The following is a 19,311-nucleotide window of genomic DNA, read 5'->3' on the forward strand; positions in this document are numbered from 1 at the left end:
TCACACGAAGACCTGGCAGCTATTCGCACAGCAGGTACTTCTGTAGAAGGCATAGAGAGGGCCCCTGACTACAGTGGACTTGGTGTCTGGTGCATTGGTGATCAGTAACTACTCAACTCAATGCCCCAATGCAATGGTCTCAGCCATGACCTCAGGAGTCTTGGGGGACTGTCAGATGTGAACATCCTAAGTTGCTATGAGCAGAGCCTGGGGGAGAAGGAATGGGGCATCCCAGGGCAGAGGGTGTTGGGCCACTTGGTTTCATGGGCGAGGCATCAAGTTAAGATTTGTCTCCAGTGCATACACAGGCTTTGGGAAACCTGGAGCCAGAGCTTCTGAGCTCAACCTCAGCCCTGGAGTTGGTGCCACCTGGGAAAGAAAGGGGAAGATGTTGGAGGGGACACGGGAAGGAGCCTGGGCTCTGAGTTCTTGTCTCCCATCTAGCACTAGGCCACTTGGCAGGGGATGGGGACTAAAGGGTCCAGGTTAGGAGGGCATGCGTGTGGGGTGGCAGGAAGCTGGAATGCCAGCGTCCAGATAGGGTGGGAGTGGCCACACGTGACCAGCAGCAGAGGGAGCAGAGAGCTGAGGAAAGCACTTGAGCTCCTGGCTGGCAGCCCAGGGTGACACCCTTGCCATGCACTGGCCCTTTCTTTAGGGACTGACACTTTGGCCTGTGATGCTTGCTATGCACAGCAGAGCCCTTCCTCAAAGGAATTCCTCCTTCTCATGATAGTCGATCTCTATTTCTCATTTTTAGACCCCCCGTTTTAAACCCAGACCTCTCTGACCTGCAGCAGCATCTCAGACTGTGCTTAGTTGGCACAATTTGGGTTGCCACATTTAGCAAACCAAAGTACAGCAGGCCCCAGTTAAATCTGAATTTCAAATGAACAATGAATCACTTTTTTTTAGTCCTCATGTGTCCCATGTACTATTGGAGATATATTTATACTACAAAAAGATAATAATGGAACAGCTGTGTGGCATCCCAGTTAAGATGTCAGCCAGAACCTCCACCTGCCACATCGGAATGCCTGGGTTCAGATGCCAAGCTCTACTCCCAGGTCTACTTCCTGCTCATACAGCTCCCGGGAGGAGGCAGGAGATGGCTCAGATAATTTGGTTCCTGGCCTGGACACTTATTTGAGTCAGAACTCCAGGATGTTGCAGTGGAGAGATCTTCCAGCTACTATTTCCCAAGTGGTCACAACAGCCAGGGCTGAGACAGTCCAAAGACAGGAGCCAGAAATTTCCTTTGGGTCTCCCACATGGCAGGGGCCCTGAGCCTTTGGGCCATCTTCCACTACTTTTCCCAGGTTATTAGCAGGGAGCTGGAACAGAAGTGGAGCAGCCATGGCTCGAACCAGTGCTCATATGGGATGCTAGGGTTGTAGCTTAACCCGCTGCATCACAATGCCAACCTTTGGGGTCTTCTCACTGGTCCTCAGTTTGCTCTCCTGTCAAGGGGGTTGGTAATATACTATCCCACCAGGCTGTTATGAGTCCTAAGTGGGTGGTCTTGAAAAGATGTGGGAGCAGCCTGTAGGAGGTGCTGGTTACCCTCGCCACCACGACCATTCTCAGCACAGTTATGGCTCCATGCAGCTTTGAAGAAGGAAGAGAGGGGCAGGGAATGAGGATCAGGTAACCACATCCCTGGACACTGGGCAAGTTGTAGGCTGTCACTCTTACAGAGTTGAACTCAGCCTTGGGCAGGGCCCTCTGTTTTGTGCCATGTTGGGAAGGAACAATGGGGAACTATTGATAGTTTGAACAGGAGGTCTAAGATGAGAGTAATTGGCAAGGGACAATGCCTGTTTCTTGCCTCCCAGGGGAAAAGTAGGGGCCCAACTTTGGTAAGAGGAAATAGAAACCTAAAACGAAACAAGACATTATCAGAGTGCCTGGTGGTTCCGAAGGCCTTGAGATCAAGTCACCTCCCATGGAACCAAGAAGCCTTGTGAACTCTTTCAATTTAGCGGACATTTTTCTAGCATCTTCACGTGCCTGCCTCGTGAATACTCCCATAGGAGTCTGCAGCACTCCCAAGGACTTTTGCTAGAATGTGAGGCAGACAAACTGGAGACAAAGTGATGGAGGGTTACTTGGTGCTGTTCTGGGAGGGTGCACAGGTGGATCTGACGGGCTTTAAAAGGTGAGTAGGGATTCTCTAAGTGAAGCAGGTCTCAAGGAGAGACCCATGTAGACAAGAAGCAGGGTATTAGGGAAGTCATGCATTATGTGTTGCAGCCCTGCAGGGAGAAATGGGGCATGTGGTTCCAGATGTAGGCATGGCCTTGGGTGCCAAAGTAAGAGTTGGAGCCAGGCTGTTGTGGGCTGGAGGGCACTGGTGGGTTTGTAGCTGAGCAGGGAGGATATGCACCTTCATGCGGCGGAACCAGCGATGAGGGAAACAGCTGAGCTCAGATCAGCAGCCCTGAGACGATCCAGCTCACATCAGAAATGGACCATGTCAGAGTGGGCGGCCCGATGGGCTGCTCCTGCCCACTTGGGTCCTGTGTGCTGGAGTTCCAGGGCCAGTAGAGCTCTGGTCACTATCATGGCACATGCCCCATCCAGAACCCAGTGATCCAGAGAGGAATCTACAGGACTTAGCCCCCCACTGGCACTCAGCAGGTGCATGTTCAGAGACGGCCTGCCCGCAGCCTGAGGTGCTGACTGTGTTGGTTACAAATCCCAGCTCCTCTACCTCTTCAACACAGGCTCCACCAGGGCCAAGATGTCTTTTCTGTTTTGCACCAAATGCCGAATGCATGACTGGCTGAACACGTAAATGAATGAATGAACATGTAATTGAATGAAGGAGTGAGTGGGTTAAATCAGCTCACACGGCTCCTTGTTTAGGAGACTTCTTTGTAACTGGCATTGAGAAGGTGTGTAGCTCAAGGCTGAGGGCTCTGGTTAAGCTGGAGGCACGTCCCAGCCCCACAACTTGATAAGAGCGTGATTTGGATTAAGTGACCTAGTTACTCAAAACCTTAATTTCTATCCACCTCCATGACACAGCAGTCCCAAGGAGGCTGATGTGGGTATGAATGGAATGTGTTCTGACCACCAAACCTGCCAAGTGTGTGCACGCATGCACACACACACACAGTTTCTTTGTTATTCTTTTATTATTATTATAACGAAATACTTGAGGCAGCATAAGTTTGTAAGAAAAGAGGTGGAGATTCATGGTCCAACATCAGGCTGAAGGGTGTTGGCTTGGCCTCTGGTGATCAGTGACCAGAGATGACACAGATCACACAGCAAGAAAAAGGGAGTGGGTGTGTCATCTTTCTCTCTCTCTCTCTATCCATCTCTCTTCCTCTCCTTCTCCTTTCACTTCCTCTGCCCCCCTCCTTATAAAGCCACCAGCCTCCAATGATGGGGACTCCACCCCAACAATCCAGTTAAGTCTGTTCACTTCCCAAAGGCCCTATGGTTGCTTGAGTTTCCACCTTAGGAGTGCCATTAGCTATGACTTTGAGGTTTAAATTATTTCATGAGTTTGGGTGCCAAATCATGTTCAACCCACAGTGTGGTCATGATTGTAAAGCATGACTCCCCCACAGAGAACCCTACAATCACAGCCACAGTGCGTCCTCGTCCTACTCCGGCTGCCATGTCCTTCGGCAGTTTTATCACCATGGCCTTCTGTTCACTGGAAAAGCCAGTTGCTGAGTGAGGCTCACAGAGCACCTGCCGTGTGCCAGCTGTTGGGCCGTGGAGGTGAAGATGGGGTCTGAGCTTGCAGGAGGTTGCATTCAAGCCAGGGAAAGGAAAATTTGAACAGACAGGCAAACAGATAAATCAGGAAGGTATCAGGAAGTGATGGGCTCCAGGCCGGCTGTTCAGACAGGAGAGTTACAGACGGTAATGAAGAAACACACCTCGTACCTGCTGTTCTCAGTCAGTCCTGAGCATGTAGCAGCTACTGGCCGTGCAAACACCAGGGACAGAGGCAGCTCTCTGGAGTTCCAAGCTGGGAGCAAGCTTGGGGTGTGGGAAGCAGAAGGGACCAGGATGGAGGGCTCAGTTCCCTTTAGTCCTGAACTCAGCTGGCCACCATGAGGAGGTGGGCTTGTTAGGAACAGGTGCTGGGAGATCAGCAGGGGGCCCAGGCAGTTGTTAGATGAGAGGCAGGGCCTGGAGATGCTTAGAGGAAGATAAGCCAAGGGGAGTGACTCCGGGGGAGCAGTAGAGCTGCGGGGTCTCAGGCAGGAAGAAGAGTGTCCAGCGTTGACCACCTGCATGTGGGGGAGGGGGCGAGTGGGTCATGGGTGGCCCTGATGGAGTGAGAGGACCCTGGCCAGACAGGGGCCACATGCTGGGGCAGCCACATGGTCCTGAAGAAGATGTCAAGAAGGACCAGAAACTCAGAGGCAGGGAGTGAGGCCTGGCAGTGGCTGTCGGGCTGGGAGTGGCAGGAATTGTGTCTGGTGACATTTCCAGTCACTGCTGGGGTCCAGGCCCCCACTGCCCTATGGTGAGACGTCCAGCTCCAGATGGCAGTGGAACCTTGTGCAGTGCCAGCAGTTTCCTTCGTAAAGGCAGGTGAGGGACACCGTGGGCGATGAGCTAAGAGAGCGACGCTGCATGAGAGCTGGAAGGTAGATGGCTGGCAGGGGGTCATCTCCAGCTCAGAGGAACTAAAAACGCTGAGCCCAAAGCATGCGGTAGGAAACGCTGAGACACTTGACAGCTGCCGCAGAACCCACAAGGGACTCAGGGTCCGATAACATCAGGGGCTCAGGGTGGGGAGAAGGTGGGGACCGAGAGGTAGGCCTGCCTGAGCTGTCCCCACGCAACCAGTGGCCTCCTTAAGATCTGACATTTAGTCCCCTAAGAAGGAAGGAGCTGAAAACCTGAAGAGCAGGGGAACCCATCAGGGGAAGGGAAGTGAGTGATAGCTACTTCCTGAAGGCGGAGACCCCCGCCCCTTCCGGAGGCTGCCAGCAGGGCCCTGCTCTCCTCCCCTCCGCAGGAAGGAAGAGGCCAGCTTAGGGATGGACAGTCGTGGCCATCAGACCACCCACAGACCCCACCGCCGCCCCTGTTGGAACAGACGGCCAAGGGTCTCACACCTGAAGGGGAGCCTGCAGTGAGTGACAGCGAGTCACCAAAGCCACAGCAAACGGAAAGACAGGACGTGGGGCAGGCGTTTGGCCTAGGGCTTAAGAGATCCCCATCCACACCATCCCACATCAGAATATCTGGGTTCAATCCCCAGCTCCGGCTCCTGGCGCCAGCTCCCAGTCCATGCAGATCTGGGATTCAGCAACAGTGGTTCAAATATTTGGGTTCCTTCCACCGATGTGAGAGACTCGGGTGGAGGTCTAGTTCAGTCTCAGATGTGGTGGGAATTCAAAAGCTAAAAACAAAAAAATGAACAAAAATCTACTATGAGACCACAAATTGCGTAGAATAAATAGACATTGAACCCTGAAATAAAAAAAAATAATTCTATCTTAAAAGGACGAGTCAGAGAACAGAGGAAAATGAAGAAAGAGGAAGAGTCAGAAGAGAGGGCGCAGGAGAGAAAGAGGAAAAGGAAGAGCAAGGCTAGGAAAATCAAAACAGCCTTGCAGACAGTCGGGGCAACTGGCCAAAGTGGAACCAAAGGTGCAGGAAGGGGCGCTGTGGGGGATGAGAGTCTGAAAAGTGAGGACGTCAGCCCAGAGCCCCCCGTCCCCCAAACAATAAGTATCAGAGGGGAAAAGCAGAGACATGGAGTGAGAAAATGCCTAACAGAATCCAGGGATGAGTCGCTGCGGCAGCAGTTTGTGGCTGTCTGGGGTCTGGGTCCCGGCCGAGCTCCGCGCTCCACGCCAGCTGCATGCTAATGCATGCCCTGTATCCAGATGCCCAGAGGAATATAGGCATTCCCCCTGTGCATTACTGTGTATACAGAGTGAGCCCAGCAAGCCAGCCATCGTTCCGGGACGGGGGCAGCTGGCGCCAGACCTCAGTGCCCATCTGGCAGCCAAGGCCACCTGGCTAGCAGGCCGCGAGGCTGATGGCCCATCAGACCTGCGCAAAGGAGGGGCAGAAGAAAGGTGCTCCTCGGAGCCAGTCGCGTTAACACGAAGCTGTGCTTTGCAGAAACCTCACAGAACAATTGGATTTTCTTGATTGTGAAAACAAAGATTTTAAAAATTGATTTGAATGTAAGTTAAAAACAAAGAAAAATAAGGAAAAGAGAAAGAAAGTGAGGAAGGGAGGAGAGAGAGAGGAGAGCGCTGAAGGAGAACCTGGGAAAGGAGAAGAGGGGGGATCGGATGGTCAGGCTGCCTGGTCAGGTTCTCGGCTCTGGCCAGGCCAGCCCTGCCTTACTGCAGGCAGCACTCTTCCCGAGCAGGGACACCCCTGGGAGGAGTATTCAGGAGCAGACATACACTTGGGGCTCACCCCGGGACCAAGGAGGTCAGGGGGCCGGAGCCGGGAGCCTGAATGCAGTGGTACCTGGATGTGTTGGTTGGAGAAATGAATGAAGAAAGAGTGAGTGAACTCCCTTCTGCCCTCAGTCCTGCAGCTTATCAAGTCGCAGAAGTTTCTCAACAAGCTGGTGATTCTGGTGGAGACGGAGAAGGAGAAGATCCAGCGAAAGGAGTATGTTTTTGCTGATTCCAAAGTAAGCGGCTGCAACTGCTCAGAGGGGCCAAGGGAGGGGACACGCGTCTTAAGGGGCTTGTGATGAGTCATGGCTGCTCACTCAGACCTCTCGCAAAAGCCCATTTCCCAGCTGGGAAAGCTGAGCTCGGAGAGGCTAAGGAGCATGGGATCTGTGCTCATGGCTCTGGTCATCCTGCCAGCGCTGTGGTCGCTGCCAGGCAGAGAAGGGCAGCTCTGAGGCCAGGGGGAGTGTGAGGCTTTTGGCGTCTCTGGGCTGAACTCACGAGCCCTTTGGAGCGCCCTTGGACGGGAGCCTGAGTCTGACCGGCAATCCTCCTGGAGACCTCCACGTCCATGCCTCAGCCGCCCAGCACAACGAGAAGCTGCTCCAGCACTTCAGGAGGAGGATGAGGCGCTGTGGGCCACAATCAGAGACCCCCGTGCAGCCCCCGTGGCGACAGCTCACAGCCTTGCTGTGTGTGTGCCGCTGTAACCACTCCCAGCAGGCAGTCCAAGTGGAGCACCTCAGAGCAGTGAAGGCACGCTCCTGCCAGGAGCCTGTCAGGCACCTGCCGGGCACTCTGACCCCACCCAGTGCTCGAAGCTCCTGCTGCCACATGCCCTGGGGATGCATGGGGGGTAAAGCTGGACAAAAGGGTGGTGTACAGCAGTGAGCGCTGCCGTGTGGGGCGAGGGCAGAAGGTCAGGACTCTGAGACACCTGCTACGGAGAGCAGGTTTGGGCAGTCACTGCCTACAGAGGGCCAAGCGTGCCGTGCACTCCACTGAGGACCCCGTAAGGATACGTGGGGAAGAGTAAGGCTGCCCCCACACCTCTGCACGTTCTGCTCGTCATAATTCATTTCTGTAGTTTACCTTTTCCCTCATCGCATAAATAATCCATGCAAATGGCTGGGGAAGCAGCTAATCCAAACACACAGCTTTAAAATAACAATGCTCGGCACAGCAACCGTGACCCTGGAGTGCTCGCTTCCAGTTGTCTTTTATGAATAAAAATTGCGATGATACCACACACAGTGGTTTACAACTAACTTTTGGTACCCAGCGACAAATTGTGGCCATCTCGCCACAATACCAAATCATCACTGCCTGATAATGTTGAACCCCTTCCTGGGTCCCTGATCCAATGATCCCTGGATCCCCCCGCTGTGAGTGGGCACCACAGTTCTTTTCTAATACCTTCCGTGTTGCAGCGTGTGCTGCTGAGGCCTGCGAGCACCGCGTAGCTGTGCACTTCCTGGCTGTTTCCGGGGAGTCACTCTCCAGGCAGCGGGGTACAGGGCCCACGAGCCCCTGCCTTGTGGCGGCGGACGCCTCTTTGCGAGGTGCTCGGACACTGCTCTCGGTTTTCTGGGCGCGGCTATGCAGCACGTCTGAGTCTGTCTTCATCCCCAGAAGAGAGAAGGCTTCTGCCAGCTGCTGCAGCAGATGAAGAACAAGCACTCGGAGCAGCCCGAGCCGGACATGATCACCATTTTCATCGGCACCTGGAACATGGGTGGGTCTGCGCGCCCTCCCTCGCTTCCTCCCCCTGCCCCGCCCATCGGCTTCCTCTTTCCTGCCGCTGCTGCACCTGCCTCCCGCCCAGCCTCACCCCACACCCCCTTCCAAGGACTTGTGCCCTTTCCCCACGACAAGCTGCCTGGGGCTGCGGTGCCCAAGGACGACCCAGGAGGAGCGCTTCTGCGTCCAAGGGGCAAGTGTTAGTTGAGGAGCCAGGCTGGGCAGGAGAAGGGACTCGTGTCATAGAGGGGTTGCCAGACTCATCCAGAAGCACACAGAGGGGTGAGAATGAGGATAGCCAGCTAAATGAGAATCTCTTCACAATAAATGTGCTTTTAGCATATGTGTTTACCTAACAATAAATCAGTAAATAAGCAGATAGTGTTGTAGTATAGGGGGTTAAGCTGCAGCTTGCAATGCCAACATCCCACTTGGTTGCCGGTTCAAGTCCTGGCTACTTCACTTTTTTTTTTTTTTTTGCAAAGATTTATTTGTTTGACGCCAAAGCATCTAGCTACGTGAAGCAAATATTAACGGGTCTAAAGGGAGGAATAGATTCCAATACGATTATAGTGGGAGACCTTCATACCCCATTAACACAAATGGACAGATCAAAAAGCCAGAAACTCAGCAAAGATTTATTTGTTTGAAAGGGACAGTTACTGACACAGATACAAAGAAAGAGATCTTCCGTCCACTTGTTCACTCCCTGAATGGCCACAATAGCTGTGAATCCAGGCAACTGGAACTCCATCCAGGTCCCCCATATGGATGCAGGGGCCCAGGCACTTGCACTGTTGTCCACTGCTTCCCAGGCCCAGTACCAGGGAGCTGGATCACAAATGGAGCAGCCAGAACTTGAAATGGCGCTCATATGGGATGCTAGCATTTGCAGGCGGAGGATTAGCCAGATGAGCTGTCCCAGAAATCTTTAAACATTAATTAAAAAAAAAAAAACTTTCAAATTTGGTCCTTCCTATGTGGTGAAGTGCTGGCTTCCAGGCACCATAGAATGCACACCTGCTGAGGGATGGGGCACGGCCTTGGTGACTCAGTGCGGGATCATGCTCCGAGGGCTCGAATCACCACTAGGACGCTCTTTCCAACACACCTTTTCTGAGCTGTGAGGCTCGGAGACCTCTGGGCACTGGTGACCCCTGAGTCCTCCTCCCTGGGCACGTGCCATCTGCTAGCCTTGCTGCTTGAGGGACTCCGTACTTCCCCTGCTGTCTGTCTGGAACCCCCCTACTGGGAAAGCCCCTCTGACTCACTCCATGTTGGGTTTTGCTGTTGAAGGTAACGCCCCCCCTCCCAAGAAGATCACGTCCTGGTTTCTCTCCAAGGGGCAGGGAAAGACGCGGGACGACACCGCCGACTACATCCCTCATGACATCTATGTGATTGGCACCCAGGAGGACCCCCTGGGGGAGAAGGAGTGGCTGGAGATCCTCAGGCACTCCTTGCAGGAGATCACCAGCATGACCTTTAAAACGGTGAGCTGGGGTGCAGGGCAGGAGGCCTGGCTCTCAGCTCCCCAGGGTTCCAGAAGTCCCCCCCAAACTCCAAGTGCAGAGAGGTGATTGCGTTCCGAGACTCATGGAGATGGGCCATCCCTGAGGACCACTCCCCCAAGCCAACTGCCCAAGGACACCGGCTACTTGCAGAACATACGGCAGCTCCTTTAGGATGCTTTGTCTGAGGGCCAGCATGGATGGGGAGCTGGGGGTAGGGCAGGGTTCCCTTGAGCTAGGGCGTGCTCTGGGTTCAGCCCCGCAATCCTGTGCACGCCAGGTGGCCATCCACACCCTCTGGAACATTCGTATCGTGGTGCTGGCCAAGCCGGAGCACGAGAACCGCATCAGCCACATCTGCACAGACAACGTGAAGACAGGCATCGCAAACACACTGGGTAAGCTGGGAGAAGGGCAGCGTTTGCCCAGGAGTCCTCCAGCAGAGACGTCCCTGTCCTGGGATGCCCTCATCCTAGGCAGTGCTCTGGCCACCTGGATGAAGTGCAGGTGACCCGGCAGGTCTCCCTGAGTCCCTAACCAAGAGGTGTCGGGGCTGCGGGCAGGTGCACGGCACCCATGCCGAACAGTGAGAACTGGGATGGGGAGCACAAACTTCTGCCAGCGACAGTAACTCTTGGGGGCCTTATGAGGTGCACACAGCTGGCAGGAAGAAAGGACAGCAGGAAGACTACAGGAATATGTGCGTGAAAGAGAGAGTACGCATATGGATGTATCCAAGTGTGCAAGCATGTGGTGAGCTATAAGTGTGTAAGTGTGAGCCGGACATGTGGATGAAAACACTGTGGGTGTGGGTACAGGTATGAGTTTCTGAGTGTACACGTGTGTGCAAATATGTGTGTGAGTGTGTGCTGTGTGTCCCAGTGAGTGTGTGCATCTCCTGGTGTGCATGTGTAGGAGTGTCCAAGCACATACATGCACATGGATGTATCTGGGTGTGGGCCTGCATGGGTTGCCTGTGTGAGTGTGTCTTCAGAGGGCCATGGCTGAAGCTGAGGGCAGAGCCTATGATTTCTGGTGCTTCAAGTCCAGCACAGGACAGCCCCCGAGACAGCAGAAAACAGACTGGTCCCTGCAGCCAGCCATGAAAGGTGACAAACCGCAGACTGCCCCCATGCACGCCCACCATCCTCCTCCTTTCCTGCCAGGCTGCTTGGGGCCTTCAAGGGCACTGCGCCCTGCCCTTCTCTGCCCAGGGGCCTCCCTTGCCTGGGTTCCATTCCCTACCCCCGCCCCCCCCCCGCCTCAGGCTTCCTGCCTTTTCCACCAGCCTGCCATATAATTTGCTAAAATCTGTCACTGAAAAAAAAATTTTTTTAAATAAATCCACATCTGGAGCAGAGGCCAGAGGCTCTTGGTCATCCCCATACAGCTGGCTGTGCTAAGCTCCAGGCTGAACATCGGGTAGTCCCCAGTCTGGCAGGCACCCTGCTCACTTGAATTCAGACAGACAGTATGTGAGCTAGCAGGTGCCAAGATAGGTCTGAGAGTGAGCTGGCAGAGGAGGGGTCAGAGGCACGGGGCACAGAAAGGACAAGGGCCAGGGACAGTGTGGGAAGTGAAGAGATCACCTTCATTCCCGCCCCCTCCCTCCCCATTCTTGAGGACCTTTCTCATCTGCTGCCCTGGTGGCTCCCAGCCCTCAGTGGCACAGCATGAGAGTCCAGTGACCCAGTGCTGCTCAGCTGGCAGGACCTGGGGCACCCATCCTGGGTTAACTGTCACCCCAGCACCTGACGCCTTGTCCAGGCTTCCGATTCCAACTCTCGGGCCTGAGCAAGCTGGGCTGGGAGACTTCCAAAGTCCCTTAGGCTTCTGTTCTATCCAGAACTGTCCAGTGAAAATCAGGCCACCATGAAAATTGAAAGGCATGAAATTCATTTCCATGATAGATTTCATCCGAACTAATATAACCAAGCTGGTGTTGTTCCTATGGGCTTCCAGTGGTGAAAATTATTCCATACCTTACATTCTGTTTTCCATTTCCGACTTCAGACCAGTCACGTGTCAAGTCCTTACTGGCCATAGTCACATGATTTAATGGGTGTACTGGGCGTGCTCCAGCACGGGTCTCGGTCACCTGGCAGAGGTTGCCAAGCTTTTTTCAGTCAAGCACCAGAAGGTGAGTATTTTTGGTTCTGCAGGCCTTGTAGTCTCCAATGCAGACACTCGGCTTGCCTCCGTGGCCTGAAAAGCAGCCAGGGTGATCCTGGAACAAGCAGGCACGGCTGCGAGCCATTAAACGTGGTAGAGGAATCCTGAAATGTGAATCAGATTTTAACATGTTACAGAGTTCTTCTTTGATTGCCCTCCCCCCACACCATTTGAGGAAAGTAAAAGCCACATTCAATCCAGCAGTGTGCCAGCATTTGCTCACTACAGCCTTTCTGGCGCAATTGGGCTAGGATGGGCCTGCCAAGTTCCCAGGGGAAGCGGCCGCTGGTCCAGGGAACACACTTTGAGAACGGCTGGTGTCAGGCAGCACCAAGCTTGGCCTCACCTTGGCCTTGAGTTAGCCGGTCAGGAGGCTGGTCTCTCAGTGTGCCCTGGAGGTCCCTGACAGCCCCATCAGAGAGGGAGAGGCCAGGAAGGGCCATGCCAGTGGCCTCCCTGCCCTGCCCCGCCTGCTTCCTTCACACTGAGTTAGCCTGGTTTTTCCCAGTGGGTGGATGCTGGTGCCTTCTGGCACCCACCACATTGTTCTTGGAAGAAGCCAGCACAATTCAGGTTGCACACCCACTGCTTTCACTCTCTCTTATCTAGTGGACTCACAACGACGGTGCAAAGGCCCTGGGTGTATGCCGTGACATGGCCAGATGCAATGATGAAGGGATTCTCTCTCTTTCTCTCTCCTCCCTGCCTTTAGGGAACAAGGGAGCCGTGGGAGTGTCGTTCATGTTCAACGGGACTTCCTTAGGGTTCGTTAACAGCCACTTGACTTCCGGAAGTGAAAAGAAGCTCAGGTGATGGAGCCGGTGCCCTGCCAGCCCCCTCCTTCCGCCTCCCTTAGCCTGTGTTTGGCTGTGATGGCCTCACATCCCCTCCAAACGCTAGAATAACCCAGTCATCCTTCTGTGGGGCCGCAGAGCTGTCCTGTCGGCCTTGAACTGCCCACTAGGGTCTCAGGAACAAGACTGCAGCACACCAAGGGGTCCCTGTTTGGCAGAATCTTGTCTGCAGGATGGAAGAGACCCACATGTCTTTAATTTGATAGAACCCATAACCTAACAGCCACTCTAGTTCTAAAGAATGGCAGCTCTCCTGGAGCATCTGTGTGGTCCACAGCTCTTGCTGCCTACCGCTGGCCTAGCCGCCCAGAGTCTGCCTCACTCTGATGCCCCGCGGGGCAGGTGCCTCTGCTCCAGGCTCCACCCATGGAGTCCCAGGTCCTCTGTAGCCCTGCCCTGCCACCCACCTGCCTGTGCAGTGGTCCCCTGCACATGCAGAGGGCACAGGGCTGGCCCAGTGCAGCTGCAGGGTTGAGGGTTCCGCGCAGGGTTTCTCCTTGGCCCTGCCTTCCGACAGAGGGGTAAGGAGCCGGGGGCTGGTGCTCAGGAGCCTCCTTCTCTCTCGCATCAGGCGGAACCAGAACTACATGAACATCCTCCGCTTCCTGGCCCTGGGGGACAAGAAACTAAGTCCCTTTAACATCACTCACCGCTTCACCCACCTCTTCTGGCTCGGGGATCTCAACTACCGCGTGGAGCTGCCCACCTGGGTGAGGAGCGTCTGCCGGGTGGGGGCTACAGCTGCAGGAGACAAATGGTCACGGAGACGATGGATGCTCAGACCCGGCCTGCTCAACCTGAGGACGGGGGCTAGGCAGGCATGGCCACAGTGTGACAGGCGTGGGAGTAGCGGGACAAGGTCAACAGCTTCTCCTGCCACAGCCACTCTACAAGGGAGGACAGGAGCCCAACCAGAACAGACCCATTTTGCAGATGGGGATATTGAGGCACAGACAGGCTAAGGAAATTGCTCAGTGGCGACTACCTGTAGCCTCATGCCTGGGGTCTTCATGAGGCTCCCACAGCTTTCAGCTGCTCCCGGAGACTGGGCAGCAACACCCATGGCTGTCCCCTCTCTGTGCTCTTCCTCCTGTCCCAGCTGCTCCTTTGCTCACAAGGAGCTCCTTGGGATGAGTGCCTGCCCTGCCCCTCATTGAGCAGGCAGATAGGTGAGCACAGATACCTATCTGACCATGCACCTGACCTTCCTCTGGGGCACTGTCACAGCCGTTCACACACCAGGGCACAGGCTCAGTGTCCGGTTTGAGGGGAGACAGGCCCTAGAGTCCAAAGCCACTGTGCCCCCAAGAATGTCAGCAGACTGTGAGATACAGCCCAGCCCAATGAGGGAAGCTGAGTTCCAGAGAGTCAGGGCTGTGACTTCGAACAGGTGCCTGGTCCCTAGGAATGCCATCTCAGGCAGTTACTCAGTTGGGGTGCCCAGGCCCAGTTCCATGGGTCCACAAGCAAGTTCAGACATTCCAGGAGCTTCTGTTACAGAGACAGCATTCCAATGCCTATGCAGGGTTTTCTTTACAAACCTGCAGAGCCCTAAGCTGCACCAACACTGCCCCTGGGGAGACCAGAGTGTGGCAATGCATCAGGGACCCAGGCCCAGATCAGGCTGCACCGCTGAGTAGCGAGGTGCCTCCTGTCTGACCAGTGCCCGGGCCCCCATTGCAGGAAGCGGAGACCATCATCCAGAAGATCAAACAGCAGCAGTACACAGACCTCCTGTCCCACGACCAGCTGCTCACCGAGCGCAAAGAACAGAAAGTCTTCCTGCACTTCGGTAAGAACGGCACCCTCTCCAGGCAGCCCTCCGTGCCGGCCAGCGGGAGGGTGGTGCCTGCAGAGGAGAGACTGACTTCCTGTCTTGTCTCTGTTTCAGAGGAGGAGGAAATCACGTTCGCACCGACCTACCGCTTCGAAAGACTGACACGGGACCGATACGCCTACACCAAGCAGAAGGCGACAGGGGTGAGTCCCCTGAACGCCTCTCTGTCCTGCGTGCCCACCTTCCCCCACTGTCACACCTGCCCCTCAGTAAGCAGCAGAAAGTGGAAAGCATTTTTGTGCACCAGACAGGAAGAAAGAAAAGAGAAACAGGAAAAAGCCAAAATAAAGCCACGTGTTCACATGTGTCCCAGGGCAACCCAACCTGTGTACTGCCAAGAACCAATCTTGGCCCCCGATGGTGGAATTTCTATCTTGAAATTCCAAGATTCCAAGAGAATTTTAAGAGGTTATTTCCTTAGTTGGGTTCCAAAAACACATTTTAAAAAGACAATGAGTTCTGTGATGAAACATGTTTGTGAAACTGCCAAGTGAGTTGAAGTTAAACAGGATTTGTCACTGCAGAACATATCAGAGTCTGTGTGAATTTAGGAACACTTGATTCTTCCCAGAGGATTCATTTGCTAAACTCAATTGTAGAATATTAATGAACCCAATATGAGTGAGACCTGCACCTCTGGAAGTGTCTGGTGGGAAAGACAGGACAAGCGAAAGCTAACTCTTACCCAAGACAGAATAGGAGATGGCCCAGGGTCTGATGGAGAACGGCCAAGCAGTGGGTAGATTCCAGGACAGGGCAGGAGACACAGAGACAAACCCAGAGGAGGGAAGGAGACAGGAGTGCTGTCAAGGGTTGGGTCAAGATGCCCAGGACACGACCCCAGCCCCCAGAGCCCACTGGCCGCTGGTGGATGGGCTGCCTAGACGGAAGGCGCTCTGAAGACAGGGTTGTGGCCCGTGATGCAGGCCAGGGAGCACGTGGTCTGGCCTGATGTCACTGTACGTTGGAACCCATGGGGGTTTGAGATGGGACCGTGAGGGGTGTCCGCACTGGCCAACAGGAGCCACGGAAAGCCGTGCTGAGGGCCTGGCAGCAACCTAACGGCACGTATAGAGCTTTGGTGGGTTTGTTTGTTTGTTTGTTTTTAACTAAAAACTAATGACATTTTTGTGGAGTGCCCTGCAGTGTTTCTGTGCAGATACACAGCATGGTGTCCATCAGGGCCAAGCTGTCTATCCCCTCCTGCATGTAACAAGCCTTGATGGTGAACACGTTCACAATCCTTTCTCCCGGCCTGCTTTAAGTGCGTGGTGTGGGGTGTTAACCATGGTTCCCCTCCATGCGACAGAGCCCCAGGCCTTCCTACTCCTCTCCCACTGTAGCTCCTGTCTGTTAGCCAGCCCCTCCATCCCTGCCCCCGCCTCCCCTCAACATTGCCAGCCTCTGTTCCCACCACTGCATATTTTTATTTAGATTTATTTTATTTTTAGGAAAGTCAGATTTACAGAGAGAAGAGGATACAGAGGGAAAGGTTTCCCATCCGCTGCTTTCCCAGTGGCTGCGATGGCTGGAACTAAACCAATCCAAGGCCAGGAGCTTCTTCTGGGTCTCCCACTTGGGTGCAGGGTCCCAAGGCTTTGGGCTGTCCTCCACTGCTTTCCCAGGCCACAAGCAGGGAGCTGGATGGAAAGTGAAGCAGCCGGAATAAGAACCAGATGCACATGGGATCCCAGCAGTTGCAAGGCGAGGATTTAGCACTAGGCTATCGTGCATTTCTAACTTCTAGGAAATCAGCTCTTCTTCTGTGCCACATGTGAGTGAGGTCATGTGGTACTCACCGCACTGGGCTAGGCGTGTTTTCTCCTGCTGCCCGTGTTGCTGCAAATGACAAGCTGTCACTGTTCCTGTGGCTGACAATATTGCATTGTGTATGTATGCCACGTTCTCTCCATACACTGCTCATTTCATGAGCACTTGGTTTGTTCCATGGAGTGGCTACTGTGCAACGTTGGGACACTTGGCAGCAGTCAGAGCTCATGTCCCTTAGGTGTGCACCCAGCAGTAGGGTCTGACTGCTCGGCAGTTCTGCGCCTCCACACTGACTCCTGCAACAACAGTACTCGTTTACTCTCCCATCAGTGGTGTGCGAGTCCTTTCACCTCCTCATCAGGAGTTCTCTCCAGATATAAATGATGAAGATGGGCCCAGCGCAATAGCTCATGAGCTAAATCCTCACCTTGCAGGTACCAGGATCCCATATGGGTCCTGGTTCATGTCCCAGCAGTTCCACTTCCCATCCAGCTCCCTGCTGTGGCATGGGAAAGCAATGGAGGGCTGCCCAAAGCCTTGGGACCCTTCACCCACATCAGAGACTTAGAAGAGGCTTCTGGCTTCTGGCTCCTGGCTTTGGATCAGCTCAGCTCCAGCCGTTGTGGTCACTTGGGGAAAGAACCAGCGGATGAAAGGTCTTTCTCTCTGTCTCGTCTCTCTGTAAATCTGCCTTTCCAATAAAATAAATAAATATTAAAAGAAAAAAAAGGTGAGGGTGAGGCAGGAGGCCAATAAGGAGTGATGTCAAACTAAGAGGTGATTAGGCCTGAATCAGGGAGACAGAGGAAAAAATATGAAAGAGGGAACAAATACATTAAAAGATTCAATTAATAACAGCTGGAAAATCAGAAGGCCAAACTGGCTTGGAGGAGAAGAAAGCCAAGCTTGTTTTCAGCCTAGTTGATGACATCAGTTTAGTGGACAATCTCAACTAAGATAGCCAGAAGGCAGCTGGGAATCCTAGATGACTGCTAAAGTGTGGAAGATGAGACAAGAGGGTTGATGGGCAACCTGGGGATGCGAAGATGAGGAAGAGATGGCAGAGGAACCAGGAGGGCAGGTGGAGGGGGACCAGCAGCCCCTGAGATGGGCAGCTCTTGGAACCTGAGCGACAGAGAGGCTCGTGGAAAGGCAGGGGCCAGCCAGGGAGGAGGACAGCCGGACACGAGGAGCTGGCCCATCCCCTGCTTCGGAGTGCTGTGTGCACTGGAGTTGAGTCTTGGAAGTGTAGTCAGGGTGATTCTCTGCCAAGGCTGTGCAGAGGAGCCATGAGGAAAGCTCTCCAGAAATACAGGGGCCTGGGCCGCAGGCCCTGAGGAGTTGAGGCAAGGGGCCTGTTCCAAGACGTGACTGGAAACCTGTGTCTACCCTGCGAGGCAGTCACCCTGCTCTGCAGGATATGCACGAGAAATCATCTGTTGTTCCAAAGACAGACATTCCCAGCTGGCTTGTAATCTCCCAAATGACGAACCAGGTTATTCAGGCCAAGAAGTGATAAATGTGCCGTGTGCGTACCATAGGACGTTCTTGGCAGAATTAATAAAAGGAAGAAAAGAAAAACGGTGATTGAAGGAGATGTCAGAGAGGGAAGAGTTAGGACCTGGAGGGCATGGGGGATGCTTAGGAGGTTCACTCAGGAGGGTTCTTAAGGCAGCAGGTGTTTTACAAATCTGTGACTGACTTCCAGATGAAGTACAACTTGCCCTCGTGGTGTGACCGGGTCCTCTGGAAGTCTTATCCGCTGGTGCACGTGGTCTGTCAGTCTTACGGTGAGTCGGCTCAGAGGGCAGTAACAGGCTGGGAGGTGACCTTAAGCCTCCCTGGAGCGCCCCCTCTTGCACCGCCCCCTCGGATGGGGGAGTCTCCAGCTTAGGGCACCTGGTCTTCCTTTCACCTCCAACTAGCTGCCTTGAAAGAACTTTCTACAGCTGAGCTTTTCCTCTTACCTCCTACTTTCCTTATTGCTCTCTGGAAAAGCCATCTACACTGCATGTCTACACTGCTTCACCGTGCACTCTGTCCTTACCCTGGAGCCACTGTGGGCTGGGGAAGCTTCTAGTTCTCTTCTTGATGAGCTGAGTGTCCCTCGATGCCCACCAACGCTGGGCCTTGGCCTTCTCGCCAGTAGATTGGAAAACTTTCAGGGCCCACATTGTTGAAAGATCTATGAGTCTTTAGGAATGAACAGGCCACACTCATTTTATCCAAGGTGTTGGCGGTGTACTTGCCGCTTTCCACGAACCTTTTATGAAGCAAGGTGTGGACGGTCCACCAGCCAGCAGGTGCAAAATCCTGACACATCTGTTTGACTCTGAGATTTCATGGCTGCTGCTTCCCTGTTCATCCACCGCCCCTCCCTGCAGGCAGCACCAGTGACATCATGACAAGTGACCACAGCCCTGTCTTTGCCACGTTTGAGGCCGGGGTCACCTCCCAGTTTGTCTCCAAGAATGGTAAGTGGTGGGCAGTATCCATCTCTCTGAATTCCTTCAGAACAGGGGGCCTTGGGCACCTGTCTGCCCACTGCAGTAGACAGGCGTCTGCCTTGGGAAGGACAGCAAAGCCAGTCCCATCAGCTTCCTTCAAGTCTAAGCTACATCCAGAGAGCTTCAGTCCAGAGAAGGTCCTTGCTCTGTTTAGCAAACATGCCAGCCTCTTCAAACTCCATTTTGGTAGAATTGCAACAAAATGGACAAATCAGTATTAACTGAACTGTGGCCTGTCCACCCCCAGAGATGATTCTGGGGAGCCACAGCAGCGCATCTCTTAAAAATGTGTTCATTCCCATATGCTTTCCGTTTCTTTTGCACGAAGCAAGCCACACTGGTCATTTCATTCAGCACTGTGAAATAGTTTATCGAATTACATTTTAAAAACCTATTTAAAGACAACGGTAAGTAAACGTTAGTGTTGATGCCAGCAAGCAGAGGTGGTTACAGCTGTGACAATGTCACGTGTAGGCTGAAGTTTTGGGGTGTCGCTAGAGTCAAGAAGATAGATTT

At 53.8% G+C, this 19,311-nt stretch overlaps 1 protein-coding gene across 5 annotated transcripts in view; it reads left to right on the forward strand.

Moving 5' to 3' along the window:
- The window catches only part of INPP5D (inositol polyphosphate-5-phosphatase D), a 105,635-nt gene that overhangs the window by 66,924 nt on the left and 19,400 nt on the right, over nt 1–19,311 (forward strand). For all 5 annotated transcript variants that reach the window (XM_040972316.1, XM_040972315.1, XM_040972312.1 and 2 more), the window contains 10 exons: nt 6,534–6,640; nt 8,037–8,139; nt 9,441–9,637; nt 9,936–10,053; nt 12,540–12,636; nt 13,253–13,391; nt 14,365–14,473; nt 14,573–14,661; nt 17,997–18,078; nt 18,673–18,762. In XM_040972316.1, the coding sequence (XP_040828250.1) occupies nt 6,534–6,640; nt 8,037–8,139; nt 9,441–9,637; nt 9,936–10,053; nt 12,540–12,636; nt 13,253–13,391; nt 14,365–14,473; nt 14,573–14,661; nt 17,997–18,078; nt 18,673–18,762 (1,131 nt within the window). The remainder of the gene's footprint in view (nt 1–6,533; nt 6,641–8,036; nt 8,140–9,440; nt 9,638–9,935; nt 10,054–12,539; nt 12,637–13,252; nt 13,392–14,364; nt 14,474–14,572; nt 14,662–17,996; nt 18,079–18,672; nt 18,763–19,311) is intronic.

Source organism: Ochotona curzoniae, unplaced genomic scaffold (assembly GCF_017591425.1).
Source record: "Ochotona curzoniae isolate NIBS_2020 unplaced genomic scaffold, NIBS_Ocur_1.0 contig_2294, whole genome shotgun sequence".
NCBI classification, from domain to species: domain Eukaryota; kingdom Metazoa; phylum Chordata; class Mammalia; order Lagomorpha; family Ochotonidae; genus Ochotona; species Ochotona curzoniae.